This window comes from Tachysurus fulvidraco, chromosome 23 (genome assembly GCF_022655615.1).
Source record: "Tachysurus fulvidraco isolate hzauxx_2018 chromosome 23, HZAU_PFXX_2.0, whole genome shotgun sequence".
Classification (NCBI taxonomy): Eukaryota; Metazoa; Chordata; class Actinopteri; order Siluriformes; family Bagridae; genus Tachysurus; species Tachysurus fulvidraco.
In genome coordinates this window covers 11,350,256-11,367,586 of record NC_062540.1, presented here as the reverse complement: position 1 = coordinate 11,367,586, position 17,331 = coordinate 11,350,256, and the positions used below count along the sequence as shown (strand labels likewise).

The following is a 17,331-nucleotide window of genomic DNA, read 5'->3' as shown; positions in this document are numbered from 1 at the left end:
AAAATTTTGCACCAAAATCAAGTGTTGTTTGTAGCTATTCATGATTCCTTAAGCTTGAAAAAAAGTAAGCTTGCAAGTCACTCTGGATAAGGGTTTCTGCAAAATATACCATGCCTGTGTTATAAACTCTTTATGCATCATGTCTAAAGAAGTCAGATGAAACAGAGTTGTAAATACAATCCTACAGGAACAGCTGATCTTCAATTTGAGGAAAATTTTAATAATTCTATGGCAGCTGTATAATAAATACTTTTGCACATGAGATTAAATGTGATTGGTTTATTGTGAACACAGCCTCATTCCCAGTTATATAAGGGTGTGCACACTTAGGCAAGCGGGTTGCTTGCTTGCTTTCATTTAAAATGTTTCTAATCGATTTATATTATAATTTTATATATTTTCTCATTAAAAGTGGAAAAAGGTCTGACATGAATGATCTTGGTTTCATTTTTTTACATCACAAAAACCTGCAGTTCCTAAAATGGGAAAACTTTCTTCAAAAGCCCTGCAAATGCTTCCTTTTATTACAGAGCATTTTCACTGACAAGCATACAAGTGAAGAAATATTTACATTTAACAGATGGACCAAAAAAAAAAAAACCTTTAATACAACCATTAGTTGTCATTAAATGCTCAAAATAAACCTTCATCCCCAGTGTAGAATGCTGTAAGAGCTAGAAATCTCTTCTCTGCTCTCTCATGGTTTGTGAAACCAATTAATTAAATGACCCAATAACTGTTGAAGCTTTTCCAGAGTTTTTCAGGTGAATAGGAGAATTATGATAAAAGAAGAAGTCCTGCATACACTGCAAAGTGCCTTATATATACAAAGAAATATATTCTTAAATATTACTCCATTTCATCTAAGAGGTTCCAATGCAGTTTTTCTGTAAATGAGAGAAGGACATGACCTATAGAAGGGGATATTATATAATGTCCAGGACTAGTTGTGTTCAGGAAGTGAAGTTAAGCTTGAAGAGAACTGTTTGTGGAGTGGTGACATCAGCCACAGCTAACTCCTGTCCATCAGTCAACCCCAGCTCTAGAACAATCCAAACATAGAAACGCATTAAAAAAAGAGAGAGAAATGGTTCACATCATTGACATTCATGGTTAAATTATTTCATACTATAGAAAATTACTGGCACCCTTTGTATAGATGAATTAAAAAAAAGCTAGGCAAACTTAGTTTTTAATTAATAGCTTAAGCTGGCACTTAAAATAAGAGGTGTAAAGGACTAATATTTACATTTATTAGTATTATTTATAGAAACAATTACATTTTGTGGTGCCAATAACTGACTTGTTCTTCTGGATAAAAACGTCCTTTTCCTATTAGAAATGTAAACCTATTAAAAGTTTGGTTGCTCTCATGATAAGTTACTTAACCACAGTTACGCTTTTCATAACCTATTTATAATCCAACCCATCGTTCAACCCACCCAAGAGTGCCAATAATTCTTCAGCTGACTGTAGATCTCACCTTTTAAAGTTTTGCACAGATTGGGCCTTGTTCTTTCTTCAATTGAAGCAACACTCTAGACAAGCGCGCACACACACACACACACACGAATCTAAATAATCATTCAAAAGCATTTCAAATATAATTTCAAGCTTCACAAAGACTCACCTGCAAGTAAAGTGTCTTGTTTTTGCCTTCGAGTGTTGCAGTGATCGCTGGAGATTTCATTTGTCTGAAAAATATTAATTGATAGGTGTTTTAAAGTGTTCTTATTCCTCAGTGAAGGATACTGTTATGGTGGAAGTTATTCTGTACTCACAAGGAGGCATTCTCAGTCAGATACTCCAGCACTTCCTGTAGTTTAGCAGACGGAGGGAACTGTAGCTTCTGAGGGACTTGACTACATGCTGTGCAATTCTCCTGTTAGACGGGCCAAAGGCAGCAACATATAGTACACTTTTAGAGAGCAGACGAATTCCGACTAACTATAAGCAGCTTCAACTGTAATGTGTGAGGATAATTTGTAAAATCCAACAGCAAGCGTACCTTCCGCTCTGCCTCGAAGGTGTACGTGTACAAGCCATCCACATCGTTAAACACTAGGTAATTATTCAAAGGAGCATAAGCACTGAAAAACAAACACAAATATACCAACAAATATTAGTGTCTCATACAAATGGTCTTGTAAAATGAACAGAAACGTTGTCCTGAATGTTACCTTGAAGCGATCTTAAAAACTTCTGTAGCACAAGCAGCTGCAAAGACAAAAACAAAAACAAAACAACATATTTGTATAACAATAATTTAACATTTCACACTTTTGGTTCACAAATTTGCATTTACAGTTCAACATCAGATCAGCAAAGAGGTTTTTATCTGAAATTATGGAGCTTTCCTGTTTACTTGTGTCTAGTAGCTGTGGCACCCCAGGTGTTCACACAATACATGAGAATTGACCTACAGTCTCTGCAATGCTAAGGCCTGTGTGTATTCTGCCGACCTGAACGACCGACTGCCGTCTGGACAGGGCCATCAGCAAGGGACAAACCTGATAGGGCTACTAATCTCTGATGTGAACAATCTAGGATTGAAAGTCAATTATGATAACAGCCATCTGACACCAGTGCCGTTCATAGGCGTGAAGGCCATACAAATCTTTTTTGACAAAAAAAACAGCTGTCTCTGGAAAGTTGGTCAGAAATTTACGACTGGCTGTCCATTTTATTAACTTCTGGCACAGATGCTGGCAACAGTGACCTCAGATGTAACACTGGAAATGTTGTAATTTTGCCCTCAGAAATCAGCAAATCCACAAGGTGGTACAATTCATTTGGAACATGCACAACACAGTGGAAGTTTGGGCTGTTTATAAACACAGAGTGAAAGAGTCAGGAAGCACGAAACAAACAATCTGGCCAAATCTAGGACTCTATGCCTTCCCACTGCTGTCACTATTATGCATGACCCTATAGCTAGTGCTCTAGTCAAACAGCCCATAGTTCCACCTGCTGTTCATGTGGGGTTTCAGTGTCATTGTAAGATTTTACAGACTGAATGTTGCTTCATCAGAACTCGTGATTTGTGGTGTGTTTGAACAATCTCACCATGATTAAGAAAGTAATAAACTTAATGATTCTCATCCTCAGTAGAGGGCAAAAATTTGAAAATTAATTGATTATCCTCAATAAAGAATGTGTGTCATCAGTTATGTCTGGTCCACTTATTAAACAGATCACTCTGTTGTCTATGAATAAAATAAAAATAATTAAAATTCTAATTCCAGCAATAGCACACAATGTTCTATCCAGCTTCTCTGGGAGCTATTTCACTGACGGAGCAAAATGGCCTAAGGCTGAATGACACAGCTCCAGCTCAATATTGCTTAAATATTAGCAATGATTTTGGTTCTAAATGGCCTAAAGAACAATATTATCATCTTAGCTGATTTACTTCTTCAATGGGAAGCAAACTGTAGAATGCTAGCGTATAGTGTATGTTCTATTTATGAGCAGTGTCTGTTATTGCTGGTGATGTGCAGCATCAGGACATATTACAAACTCTCGTGACAACCATAACACATGGCTAAAAAAGACATTCCTGAAGGAAATCATCACGGTGGCGGGTCATAAGACAAGTATGTAGTGTGTCATGTGAGGTTACAGACTCGATTACATGGGAAAACTCCATCATTTGAAAATAGACCGTTTTGCTTCGTCTTCCACACAGAATACAAAAGTATTTTTCCATACAAAAGTAGCAACTTTTTGAAAAGTCAATGTCAAAATTATTAAAATTAATATTTCTAGATTTATCAGCAAACAAGCAAAAATATAATACAACCAACATCATACATTATGAAGCATATTTTTGTATTTAAGGGTTTAAGCACTAAAAAAAACTCACAACTAGCATATTAACCATTAGAGATTATTTTTGATTATTAAATTCTTTATTTTACACTCAAAATTGCAATCACCACAAGTATTCATTTAATCTTATCTGATTTTCTACACAGATTGTGATCTGGAAATATCTTAATTTGATGGAATATCCTAGTCATGTGGCTATTATATGTTTACTGATAATGTGTCAAGTTGGCTTTAAAAAAACTAAAAATATGGAATTATATACCATTTTACATTTGTATAACACTGGTTTCTTCTTTTGAAGGATTCATTTGACTCACCTGAAGGTGTTAATTCTTTAATACTTAAAATCAATTGAAACTAAAAAAAGAAATCTGAGCATTGTTGTTCAGGCTCATACAGCTGATCGACCCTCCTATTTGTTTATTCTTAATCTTACTATGGAGATTACAGATTGGCACCAGATTCATACCCTACACAAAGATCCACAATAATGTATGGAAAAAAAATAAGTCCTGTTTTTATTAATATGAATATTATATAAGCAATAAATGAATCCTGGATGTAAAATGGGAGCAATGTGTGTGGTCTGGACATACCAGCAATGACTGCATTGGTGGATGCAACAGCAGGGATAATTCGTTTAACCACACCTGAAAAACCAGAGCAAGAAAACTAATGAATCAGAAACTGAACCTTGGAGAAGAGTACCATTAAATATACTACAGAAACTCAACCCTCAGCTTCCTCATGCAGTTACCTTGTGTGAGTCTGTAGGTGACTCCAGTGATGTTGAACTCAGCTGCTCTCTCTAGAGACTTCTGAAACACCCACTGAATGTGTTCAGGATTATCACCATCCAGAGCTACACCATCTGCACAGAATTGGAAGGCGCTGTCGTGGCTCTGTATGTGTGATCTATACATAGAGCTTTTTATTCATTGGCTTGGACATTTTTAAAGAAGAAATATTACATATTGTTACATATGAAAGTATGTGACAGTAAAATTGTTATGAAACCAAAAGACAGGTCAGTCATGATACAGAACACCAGAAAGGGTTCAGACCTTCATAGTCCAAAAACTGGTTCTTGAACTCACAACCTTTGATCTTACAACCTACAGCAGCCAAGAGCTTTAACCGTTAGCAGGTATATGTTAACCTTTCTGGAACCTAAACTCATTCTATTTAAAATCAAGTACAACTACCATAAGCTTGTCATAAGAAGGCTCGTTATTGGCATTAAGTTACCATCCATTAGCAGCCTTCTGTGACGGAGACCCACATGCAGCCTTTGAATATATTTATCAGCAACATTGTCTTCTGTTCATCAATGCAAAAAAGACTACCATAACAATAAAGACAATATTTAAGTTGTGGATCAAGATATTCGTTCATCATCTGTTGTGAGATGATGTTTAGGTGTACAGTTTGAGATGTCAGCTTCTATCTTATCTTCATCTGTTCTTTATGTCTAACTTTTTTCAACCCAGAAGTGACAATAAGAAAAAACTCAGAAGAAATGCTGCTGTGCCTCATACAATATCTAGTCTCTGATGGGGTTCCTTTCTATTAAAATGTCACTCAGTTTAGAAAGGACTGATGAGAATACAGAATAATATGTTAATTACATACACGTTGATTATAAAATATTATAATACAATGATATTATAACCAGCCCATTTGGTGCCAACGTCCACACTACAGTCAAAGTGCTCACAATTTTTCCTCATTCTGGTACTAACTAAAGCTCTTTGCCTGTATGTGCATGATTTAATGCACTGCGACCAAATGACTGGCGGATTACAGAATTGCATGTATGAGCAGTTTATAACATAGGTATTATGCTCCTAATAAAGTAAACAGTGTGTGCATGGCTATAAAGAGTATTTAGAAGGTTTTATAAACTCTTTCACATCTATGTATCTATCATCTACACGATCTATGTATAAAAAAAATATAGCATGTGCCAGAGATATGTACTACCTCCAAATGGTTTCTCTTTGGGCCACTGCAGTATTCTTACATACTCGATGCAGTGCTCGGGCAGCCGCGGCATTGATGCAATAGTGCACATTGGAAAATTAACCTGAAAACACACAACAGAATGACAGACACTCTCACTGTCAAAGCAATGAATCGTACATAACGTGCCAATGGACCAATTACTGTTCATGCTATTTAATTTATGATTACTGACAGCTGTGATCATTTATATACATCAGTTTAAATGTTCTGTATTAAGCGTCAGTGGTGTGAAAAAACATTCTTGATTCATTTTAAATGAGCATTTCATTCATACAGCCATTTCATTCATATAAAAACATTTAATGAAATAAAAGCGTAAAAAAAAATATTTCGGGTTTTGGTTTTATATTGAAAATTCTGTCAATCATTCTATGTTGCTCAAACACTGAAACACCAAAGCATCACTTACTCCACCATATTATCACCACCAGGACTGGCTGATTGTATGATGGTCTGATTGTGGCATGCTGTATCAGAATTGCTTATAAATTTAAGTGATCATTTAAAAACTGTTCTTTGAGTATGCACAGGTTGAGCTTGTTTTGTTTTAAACTAAATTTAATCCAAGTATTTGTGACAATTATGTGATAAAGCAGAAATCACAGCATTGTAACAGTTTATATAAGAAAGCAGACTACCTGCGGAGGATACAGCTCCAGTGTGCAGTCTATGCAGGCTGTCATACCAGGCAAGATAACCCTCAGATTCCCTTTAAAGCCTTCTGTACCTCCATCTATTAGTGGGATTATGGAGCTGGGATCCAAAGCCCCATCTTCATACATAAGCAGTGACAACTGAGAGGAACACAGATAGAAAGTGTTTTGCAATTTTTCACTACAGACATTTGATCATCTAATCCCAACTGTTCCACTAGAGAAATAAGTGAACTGGATCTAAATCAGATCCTTAGTATAGATGTATTTCTCACCAGCATTCCATTCATCCAGCGACGAGCAATGATGGAGTCCAGGCCGCACACAATTATGTGGAATTCTGTAGAAGAAAGAAGATAAAGAAGCGACAATTTCTATATAACAATATAAAACTGCCTAATTACACCTTGTTTTTTTTTTTTTTTTTGCATTAAACTTACGTCTGTAAAAAGATTCATCAAAATCTTGAATTTTCTTAAAGTGTCTAAATTACACCGGTTAAGGAAGCAAAGCTCCAAAATAGACAAGAACGGGTATTAAGTTATGACAAAATAAATAAACGGCTTGTTTATGTGATGAAGGATACGGGACAACATGGCATCCTGGAACTCGACTGTTGATGAATTCAGCTGCTACATCTGCCTTAGGACGGCCAACATCTTTAGGCCTTTAAACACAAAAAGCTGAATATTAAACTTTACCAACAACTTTGATCTGAAATGAGGTGTTCATCAGAATAAACTGAATCCTTGCCTAAAGAGAAACTGTCTGTTCAGATTAGACACATCAATAGTGTCCATGTCTACGACGTGAATGTTCCGAAACCCTGATAGTGCCTAAAGGAGAAGTAAAATAAATAAATAAAAACAAAAATCACAGACACTAAAAAACACAGGCTAATGGTGAACAGTATTCAGTGTAAGCTTTGGTAATTTACATACACAAATGGTAAATTTGTTTGCCTAACCCATCTTTTAACTGCATGTGCACTTTACCAGGTTTTTTAGGAGCTCACAGCCAAGGCCTCCTGCTCCAATCACGAGAATTTTGCATGTTTTCAATAAAAACTGGAGTGTCTGTTTGAAAAAAAAAGAGAGAGAATACAAGCAATAAACCTATTTGCAAAAAAAATATCATCATAAATAATTCAACTTAATGTCAAAATGTATAATTTACCTCCTCGCTTGCTTCAAAATCAGGGTGTGTGAAGGGTCCAGACCTCTCCAGAAACTTCTGCACATGGCTCCATCGCCCATCCCAATCACCGCTGCTGCTAACATCCACTGCCATTCTGTAAAGCAAAATCTGTTTGTTAATTTGAAATTATTTTCAACCAGCAAATAAATCTTAAAAAAATAAACAAATAGAAAATAAGTCATCTAGCCTACACCAAAAATCAACACTGATCGGACCGAGATATAAGTAAATAAAACTCCTCAAAATCCTGGATGGTCTAATAAGCAGCATGTTCACCCCATGTGGACTGGCCAAGCAAAACTGCCCTTAGATTTGAATGAGAGTGTGTGTATTCGTGCTCACAGGGTTCCCTGCAATAAACTGGCAACCCATCTAGTTTACACTGCACCATGACCCTGACCAGGATAAATTAAAACGACTAAATGAAGGTTAAAATGTCATTTTTATCGTATTGAATCCCAACTTTATAAGATGACCATCTGACTTTCAATTCATTTGTAATATAGTTTTAAAGTAGTATTTTAAAGGTATGGTTGCATGAAGGATGCAATACCGAAACCCATGACAATGCTTCTGGACCTACTAGTATAAAAGTGAAGCTTATTCGATCGATTATGGAAGAAGCTCATGACACCCAACTGTACAAAAAAACTGCTGCCAGCATAGAACGAATCAAGAAAGTAGATTTTTCTTCATGATCAATTTAATTTTGTTTTTAAGAAATTAGTCTGTTGCTTCCTTGGCATTAATCATACTCAAGATGTTTCCTATTGTTGTAATTATGTACTCTTATTACATATTTTATGCACCCAGATTCCACTCTGATGTGTGTCGGAAACAGCTCATTCATAAAAAAGTATTATAAGGTAATACGTAATAAGAGCTCTAAATAAATAAACTTGATTAAATTGTTGGAGCGGCAGCTGGACATCAAGGACCATCACTAAACAAAGGGTTTATGTGACCGCGATTACCATTTAAAGTGACCATTTGGGTGATAACAATACAATATCAAGCCAAAGCGTACGTGACCATGATTAACATTTAAACACATCTGGCTAGATAACAACGTGTGACCCAGCCATTTGGGAGACATTCAGTTCTTACGCTCAATACACATTCAAACTACATTTAAACTACAAAGAGGAAAAACAGTATAAAATGCTTGAACAGGATTTGTCCTGTGTTCTTCTTGACTCGTACTTCACGTATTTTGTCACTGCTACGTTGGAATAAACTTCATCTTCATTAAGATCTTCGCCCTCATCGTTTTGCTTTCTTACACTGTCCACTTGTGAACCTGAAATTTCACACCAAGCACTGAATTAATGGGAACAGATCTTGTTTACTCTTTAAATACAGACTTGAAGAAGCAAAAACAATCTCATCCTGGACTTAACACTGACACTTGAATTAGTGGAATTAGATCACACCTGGATTTTATATCCAGGATTTAGCAGGAAAAACACACATCTATGTTTTGTTCGAGGGATGAATTGAGTCTTTTACTACTTATATTAACCTTATATTCACAGCTCCCTAAAATACCTCCTGGGGGTGTGTGTGTGTGTGTGTGTGTGTGTGTGTTTCACAGCTTCATAGGATCCACAAAATCTAGTAAAACACAAGCAACAGTCGAGATTGATGACAGAACAGCTAACCTTGGCCACAGTGCATTATGTGAAAATTCATCACTGCTTCACATTAGCTTTGACTAGCTTATTAATTCTCTCTGATCCGTTTACAGGCCTTGTTTGTATTGAAACATAAGCTAACATAGTTAGCCGTTAGCCATGTCACGTCTAAAAATAAACACAATCCGGAACTAAAATAATTCACCGGTTACACTCCAACTTGGGGTTTACGTTACTACTTTTACTACTATACCCGCAGTTTTAGCTACCTGGATATACTGAACTTTGATGAAAAAGGATGAATTTTCACACTCCCTATGCTGTGCAATACTCAAACCTGCAGCCAGCGCTTAGCATTTCATCACTAACTTCTTAGGCTGCTCCTCTATTCTCTGTCTTTTCTTCGCCCTAAAATGAGAGAATAAAAGAGGATTCAAGCAAGCCCTTGTTATACTGGCCACTGGCCAAAATATCACAATATTTCTTCCCCAAAACAGTTCGTTCATTCAACGCTACTTACGGCTCTTCCCCATCCGCCATACTTTAGGGTTTCACGGTTCCATGCCTTCCCACAATGCTTTGCTGCTGGGACGAACTTGAAGGTTGAATACAAAAGATCATGCTAGAAAATAATAGCAGTAAATAGGTAATTAATTAAATAGCATGTGATAAAATATAAATTGTGGTACTTTATTGAGGTTCAATAATAATAATAATAATAATAATAATAATAATAATAATAATAATAATAATAATAATAATAATCAGAGATTTATTGTCAAGTATGTTGGTAAACAAGCGTAAATTATTATTATTATTATTATTATTATTATTATTATTATTATTATTATTATTATTATTATTATTATTATGCCATACAAGCAATGGACAATCTGTTGTGGATAGTAAAGATAGAAAATGAGACAAGGTGAGAAAATGACAAGGTGCTACTTCCTGCATGCCAATATTATAAATATTAATTAATGAATTATTATTATTATTATTATTATTATTATTATTATTATTATTATTATTATTATTATTATTATTATTATTATTGAACCTCAATAACCTTTGGGAACCCCTAGTCCCAAACAGTTGCCTCAGCTAAGACAGCTAAACCATGGCCATAGAAATTCGGTACATCCAAATCAACACAGAAATAGTTGATTGAACAAAATAGATATTTTGCAGTGGGCATCTGGATTCTAAAATGTCCTTTACCAGATACATAGTATTTGATATAAATACTGTCATAATACAGCTACTATTTCTTCAATTCGTTTCAATTCAATTCAAGCTTATTTGTATAGCGCTTTTTACAACAGACATTGTCTCAAAGCAGCTTTACAGAACATAAACATAGAGCAGAAGGTAAACATAAGGAATAATATAAAAGAAATAAGGAATAATATTTCTCTTCCTTTTGTTATCTGTCTTCTTCTCAGAATCAGAATCAGAGTCAGGTTTATTGGCCAAGTGTGTTGACACACAAGGAATTTGGTTCCAGCTGTTTGTGACTCTCAAAAGTACAGAAATAAATAACACTATACTATACAAGATAATACAGACTATACAAGAAAATGCAGATGTGATACAATAGATATTATGAGTATTAAATATGAATACAGAATATATGACTGATCAGTTATGTACATAAAGTGTGAGAAATGCAAATAGCAACATTGTGCAATGTTATGCTTTTTGTGCAATATGCAGCAGCAGTAGTGTGTGCAACATACACGGATGATGTGATGACTGACAGTTCTGATAATGCAGTACTTATGCTATGAAGCAGGGAATATAATTATTGTGAGTTGTAAATCAGGGTGATTCAGGACAGATTCAATGACTGCAGTGTAGAACAGCCTCAACAGCTCCTGTGGCAGACCATATTTCCTTAATTGGCATAGAAAGTACTATTATTAGAGATCTGCAAAACTGCTTGTAACTGTGTTTATAGTTTCTGATCCTCTGTCCACCAAAGCTCGAGGTAGATTCCTGTCATCACCTGTCATTACCCAAAATATTGTGACCTCTGATGGCCTGTAAATATGTGCTACTAGCATGGTTGAGTAGACTTTCCTTGATCACCCCCTGGTGGAATGTTGGTGGTCATCTACACAATCCTTTTAGTCACACTTTTAGTCACACATTTCTCGCACACGTTTAATGACCATGCTAACTGATAATGCTCTGCATACTCATGTCAGCCACCATCATAATCTCTATTAAAGATACTGAGTAAGTGAACAAGGCATCTGAATGTTATCCAATAGTAGACTCTTTTATTGATGCATCACTATTAATTTTATAACATTTTAATGTTTGGAAATAATACTGGAATTTGACCATATCACAGTTACCAATTGGCAGGGTGCTATGTGCAGACCTGACTCCTGCTCAGGATGCTAGGAATGTTAACCGAAGCTGCAGAAGTGATTGGAAACCTTGGGCCTTTATTGTAGCTGAGCCCCTAACATTACAGAAGAGCCTTGTCCTTGTTTCAGCAAGAGCGGGACAAGTGAAACCTGAATATAACCTTGAAAATAAGGAACACTGACTTTTTTTTTAGTGCATACATTTATTTTTTTATTATCATTTGCATTCATATTGTAAAATTTTGGCTACAGTATAGGTTTATGTTATAACGTTATTCGGTGGCCACATATATTGAAACACAGAAATAGCTATCTGGCACAGCAATTAAATAGTCTGTTAAGGTTTGTCTTATCATTCATTATCATGCATTATTTTTTCCAGACCTGTTTAAACCAGTGGTGACCTTCTTTGTAACGACTTTGTTGATAACCTTCTTAAAATGGTATGAACAAAAACAAAATTACAAAACATAATTTCACAGTTCAATTTGACATATAAATAAATATTTTATGAGACATGTTAAAGCCCAAATACTGTAGCCAAAATTGAGAGCATGGAAAACTTGATTATCTGTGGAAGTATTAACACTGACTGCGTGAAAGATAAAAAACATGTGCTGACTCACTGCTGACACACAGTGACTGTATTAATCGAGTCAACCATGCATTGTTTAATTTAGATAACATTTTCATTACCATGTTGTACTTTTAGTTCTTGAAAGAGCTGCCTCTATTTTTAACCATTCTTTGCTGCTTATGTGCTGTCTTTATGGTCTGTTATATTTTACTGGATGTTGTATATAGTTCTTTATCCCACAGAAGCTGTTGAATGCAGACCTGATTATTTTTCTACTAACACAATGGCCGGTCATCAAATAATTTCTTACTTATATAATACAGAATGTTTAAAATAAGTATATAACGAGTATATAAGTATGAATGCTGTATGTTTAGTATGAATGAAGATGTATAACTTCTTAAAAACTTATAGGTGGAAGAGTAAAATATACCATAATATACAGTATGTTGTGTTATATGATAATAATAAATTATGGATGTAATACAATGCACTTATCTGTATATGCACATTAATGTATTTATTCTTCCATCTGTCAAAATAACCATATCTGTTTCCGTGTCTGTATTTAAACCTAGAGTGTGTACAAACCCACAGATGCTGTAAGAAAAAGTACAGTACAATTTATATATCAATTTGCAGAACTTCAACTGTTTCGAACTTTTAAAGCACATCAATTCCTTAACGAGACACCCCGTGGAAGTTTCTGGAAAGCTTTCTATATTCTGTTTAATATGACTGATAAGCAATAAGCTACTATTTCTCAAAACACCAACATCTTTCCTAACAAGAAAATGTTATACAATCTACATTTGACAACTCTAACCATCTAGTAATATTTCATTGATTTAGTGGTTAGCACGTTCGCCTCACAGCTCCAGGGTTGGGGGTTCGATTCCCGCCTCCGCCTTGTGTGTGTGGAGTTTGCATGTTCTCCCCGTGCCTCGGGGGTTTCCTCCGGGTACTCCGGTTTCCTCCCCCGGTCCAAAGACATGCATGATATGTTGATTGGCATTTCTGGAAAATTGTCCGTAGAGTGTGATTGCGCGAGTGAATGACAGTGTGTGTGTATGTGTGCCCTGCGATGGGTTGGCACTCCGTTCAGGGTGTATCCTGCCTTGATAAGCGGTAGAAAATGAACAATTGATCTATTTGTTTGGGAATTGTTACATTCCAGAACGTGTGCTGGACATGTTCATGAAACTAAGATGCATTAATAGCCCTGCTGTAATTTAAAATTGGATCCTTTCAGTAGCATTTCCTTATACCTAAGTGCCTATATGTATTTTGTGAACATTTTCTTTTTAATAACAATGGAGAAGGTTTATTTATGTAAGACAAAAAAAAGCACTTGCAACGAGCTTACCATTTTTAAAATAAAGATTATGATTTTGGAATATTATTGAAAATCAATTATTACTTTTGTGAAGAGATTCACATAAAAATGCAGCTCAAGGCACAGTACAATTTTCTCTTTAATAGTTCCTATTAATATCTTAGTTTATATTTAATAATGTATACAGTATTTAAATTACACAATTTTTATCTTTTTCTTCTTTATTTTGTCCCAAACAAATGTGAGCAATTGCATTGACTATCAGAAATAAATTTTTCGAATGCATTCAGCATTCTGTTTCTTAAGCTTAGTGTAACAGGCTCTGAATCTCTGCATCAGAGCTACAAGCCATTATTGCACGTGTAAAAGTACACAGGTATTATGATAAATAGTAATCACTTTTGGCATGCATTTTAGTAATCTTAAGTGCCATTTATTATCTGCTATCTACAATAAACACTACCTAAGCATTGCTTTGAGAGTTTGAGGGTCAACTGTAGGTATTTAAAAGAGCAGACCCTGTGCAACACTGTACACAGCAACGATGGGCAAGGTGGTCCTGGTTTCAGGTAACAGACCATAAAATATTCACCAGTGCATAATTTTGAGAGTCTATTTTTTTTGAGTCTCTGAGTGTTAAGACATTTATAACTCACAATATTAAACCAAGGTCTCATATCTCTTTCTCTCTCACAATGGACAACCAGCTTTGGCCCTGCTGCTTCATATGCAGCTTGGTAAGTATGGGTTTTGTTTTTTTTTACTTGGGAACTAACAAGCAATAACAATACCAACTGATTTAAATTCACTGCTGCTTTGGACAGGCTCAGCCTACATACTGTCATGCTACTTCACCAACTGGGCACAGTATCGTCCCCCACCGACCATCTACATGCCCAATGACATCGACCCTTGCCTGTGTACCCATCTCCTCTATGCCTTCGCCACCATGACCAATGACTACAAAATTGCTACCTTTGAGTGGAATGATGTGGAGCTCTACAGCCAATTCAATGGCCTGAAGGACAAGTGAGTGTGTTCTGCTGTTACCATCTCAACCTTTTGTTCATATGTACTCAATAGTGATGAACTGAACTGTACAGTGTGGCAGCTCTCTTCTACTTTGTGTCTTTCTCTCTCATGTGACATATTGACAGGAACGGTAACTTGAAAACTCTGCTGTCAGTCGGTGGGTGGAACTTTGGCTCCTCAGGGTAAGAACTTATTTTTTGTTGTTTTTTAAAAAACTTTATTATTGTTATTTACTTAAAAATTAGAAATGATGTGGCTTGTCACATTCAACTAGGTTCTCAATCTTCATACTAGGTTTTCTGCCATGGTAGCCAGTGCTGCCAACCGCCAGACTTTCATCAATTCTGTAATTGCTTTTCTGAGGAAGTATGAATTTGATGGATTGGACATTGACTGGGAGTACCCAGCCAACAGGGGTAGTCCACCACAAGACCAGCAACTGTACTCGGTTTTGTTAGCTGTGGGTATCTGATATTTTTTTCACATTAAAATTCATACATAGCAGCAAAGTTGTATTATACATAAATTTACTCAATACATCACTCATGTAGCATTCTGTATTCCTTCTCTTTTCCTATGCATCTGCAAATAGGAAATGAGGACTGCATTTGAGGCAGAGGCCAAGCAGACTAACAGAGCACGACTACTGATGTCTGCTGCTGTCTCATCGGGTCGAGGCACCATTGACACAGCATACCAAATTCCTCAGCTTGGACAGTAAGTCAAAGCCATTACCACCCCTGCATGATACAGTATATATTGAACTGTTGGTAGCTGAAGGGTTTAATATTATTTATGATCCTTTCCTCATCTAGATCACTGGACATGATTAATGTTATGACCTATGACATGCATGGATCATGGGATCCTTTCACAGGAGAGTGTAGTCCCCTGTACAGGGATTCTTTTGACAGCGGTGGCTACATCTACTTTAATGTGGTATGTTAATAATGTCTGTATTTGAGAGGCATGTTGTTAAACCAACCAAGGTGCCAGTGAAATATTCAGTCCTAGCATTAATAAGTCTTAGTCACTGGGCATATGTGTTCAAATATTGAGTGTTTAAATATTAAACACATTTTGACACTCATCTGTTCATCTTCATAAAGTGCAAAATAATTAAGGCTTTCACATTGATATTGCCTTCACATACTGTACTATTACAAGACATGTCCCAACCTTATTGTGCTCTTTAGGACTATGCCATGAATTACTGGAGGACCAATGGTGCTCCTGCAGAGAAACTTCTTGTTGGGTTCCCCACCTATGGAAACACTTTTACCCTGAGCAACCCTGCCAACCATGGAATTGGAGCTCCAATCTCTGGAGCTGGAACAGCAGGAAAATACACTCAGGAAGCTGGGGAACTGGCTTATTTTGAGGTACCTTGATCCACTGGTACTTCAGACAGGTTATGTGTATTGCATTTACTATGTGTGAGACAAGTAGATTTTTCCAGTTCACAGTTTTTCTCAATGGTGCAATCTGTTTTACCTGGGTAGATCTGCACCTTCTTGCAAGGGGGTGCAACCGAGGTGTGGAACGCTCAACAAGACGTGCCCTATGCCTATAAGGGAAACCAATGGGTTGGTTATGACAACATGAAAAGCTTCCAGATCAAGGTAAACAGTAGGCTATTCTGTTTAGCTTAACTTCAAAATCATCTGTAGAAGAAAATGTTTATTGGACTGAACAGTGAAAGAATAAAGCAGCGTTTTTAAAACATCTCTGCAGGTTGATTGGCTGATGAAAAGCAACTTTGGTGGTGCTATGGTGTGGACTATTGACATGGATGACTATTTGGGAACGTTCTGTAACCAGGGCAAATACCCTCTAATTAATGTGCTTCACAAAGCCTTGAACTTGGACCAACAATGTAAGAATTACATTACACTGGATTATTAACTGAAGTAGCCATCCTCTCTTTTAACTTAACTTTTCCTAAAGGTTGCACACTATGGCAAAATTACATGCTAATAATAAGAAGTAATGCATTTAGCAATAAATACTGGGTTATTAACATGATAGTATGTTCTCTCTTAAGCCTGCAAGCCTCCTGCAACTCCACTGCCCCCAATAGCAGGAGTGAGCAGCACAACCCCTAGTGCCAGTGCCAGTGGAAGTGGAAGTTCTAGTGGAGGAAGCTCCAGCAGTGGAAGCTCCAGCAGTGGTAGCTCTAGCAGTGGAAGCTCCAGCAGTGGAAGCTCCAGCAGTGGAAGCTCCAGCGGCACCAGTGGCATGAACAGCTCTTTCTGTGCTGGCAAAGCAAATGGTCTGTATCCATTTTCTGCCAAGAGTAACAAATTCTATGAGTGCAGCAGAGGCCAGACTTATTTCCAGCAATGTGCATCTAGCCTGGTGTTTGACACAAGCTGCTCATGCTGCAACTGGAGCTAAAGGTTCAAAGCATTCACTAAATTGCTGCTTTTGTTTTGATTCTTCTATTATTCTAGAAAATGAATCATCGTAATAAAAGCGTAATCTGTAAGATGTTTGGTGTGTGATGAGTAGGTCATTCTGGATTTATAGCTGCTTAAGTTTATGAAGAAACACTGTTCACTTCCTTTGTGCTCAGGGTTGTATAATCGTCTGTAATAAAGCTAATGAAAAAGCTATGGAAAAGTCTCCTTCTTAAAAACTCATTTCAGTGTCTTGTGCATTCTCA

At 36.4% G+C, this 17,331-nt stretch overlaps 2 protein-coding genes across 9 annotated transcripts; one reads left to right on the top strand and one right to left on the bottom strand.

The window, feature by feature from the left end:
- Nucleotides 1-503: 503 nt before the first annotated feature.
- Nucleotides 504-9,974, bottom strand: uba3 (ubiquitin-like modifier activating enzyme 3). 6 transcript variants are annotated; one of them, XM_027144848.2, is made up of 19 exons: nt 9,861-9,969; nt 9,710-9,748; nt 8,910-9,006; nt 7,686-7,800; nt 7,505-7,585; nt 7,263-7,345; nt 7,096-7,176; nt 6,950-6,993; nt 6,785-6,849; nt 6,495-6,650; nt 5,815-5,917; nt 4,589-4,702; nt 4,428-4,481; nt 2,181-2,217; nt 2,009-2,090; nt 1,782-1,882; nt 1,631-1,694; nt 1,484-1,538; nt 504-1,042 (listed from the first exon to the last, which is right to left on the bottom strand). In XM_027144848.2, exons 4-19 carry the CDS (start codon nt 7,797-7,799, stop codon nt 954-956), a joined length of 1,323 nt encoding a protein of 440 aa, XP_027000649.1. In that variant the 5' UTR covers nt 7,800; nt 8,910-9,006; nt 9,710-9,748; nt 9,861-9,969; the 3' UTR covers nt 504-953. The 6 variants fall into 6 exon arrangements, with proteins under 6 accessions (XP_027000649.1, XP_027000650.1, XP_027000647.1 ...); XM_027144849.2 differs by having other exon boundaries at nt 9,678-9,748; nt 9,861-9,909; XM_027144846.2 differs by lacking the exon at nt 8,910-9,006 and having other exon boundaries at nt 9,861-9,974.
- Nucleotides 9,907-17,281, top strand: LOC113641823 (acidic mammalian chitinase-like). 3 transcript variants are annotated; one of them, XM_047806920.1, is made up of 12 exons: nt 13,348-14,203; nt 14,342-14,371; nt 14,459-14,663; nt 14,792-14,848; nt 14,961-15,126; nt 15,259-15,383; nt 15,482-15,605; nt 15,863-16,048; nt 16,169-16,288; nt 16,401-16,542; nt 16,711-16,836; nt 16,882-17,281. In XM_047806920.1, exons 1-12 carry the CDS (start codon nt 14,179-14,181, stop codon nt 17,061-17,063), a joined length of 1,488 nt encoding a protein of 495 aa, XP_047662876.1. In that variant the 5' UTR covers nt 13,348-14,178; the 3' UTR covers nt 17,064-17,281. The 3 variants fall into 3 exon arrangements, with proteins under 3 accessions (XP_047662877.1, XP_047662876.1, XP_047662875.1); XM_047806921.1 differs by lacking the exon at nt 13,348-14,203 and adding an exon at nt 9,907-9,986 and having other exon boundaries at nt 16,711-17,281; XM_047806919.1 differs by having other exon boundaries at nt 16,711-17,281.
- Nucleotides 17,282-17,331: the final 50 nt, after the last annotated feature.

Bases quoted from the DNA above. Each gene is read 5' to 3' on its own strand.
- uba3 (XM_047806922.1), bottom strand. From the start codon at position 9,398: ATGAATTTTCACATAATGCACTGTGGCCAAG. The intron at 7,586-7,685 runs GTAAATTATACA...TTTTTCAAACAG, and splicing joins ATTTTGAAGCAAGCGAGGAG to ACACTCCAGTTTTTATTGAA. The intron at 4,482-4,588 runs GTAACTGCATGA...CTGGTTTTTCAG, and splicing joins CACCTACAGACTCACACAAG to GTGTGGTTAAACGAATTATC.
- LOC113641823 (XM_047806919.1), top strand. From the start codon at position 14,179: ATGGGCAAGGTGGTCCTGGTTTCAG. The intron at 15,606-15,862 runs GTATGTTAATAA...TGTGCTCTTTAG, and splicing joins GCTACATCTACTTTAATGTG to GACTATGCCATGAATTACTG. The intron at 16,289-16,400 runs GTAAACAGTAGG...ACATCTCTGCAG, and splicing joins TGAAAAGCTTCCAGATCAAG to GTTGATTGGCTGATGAAAAG.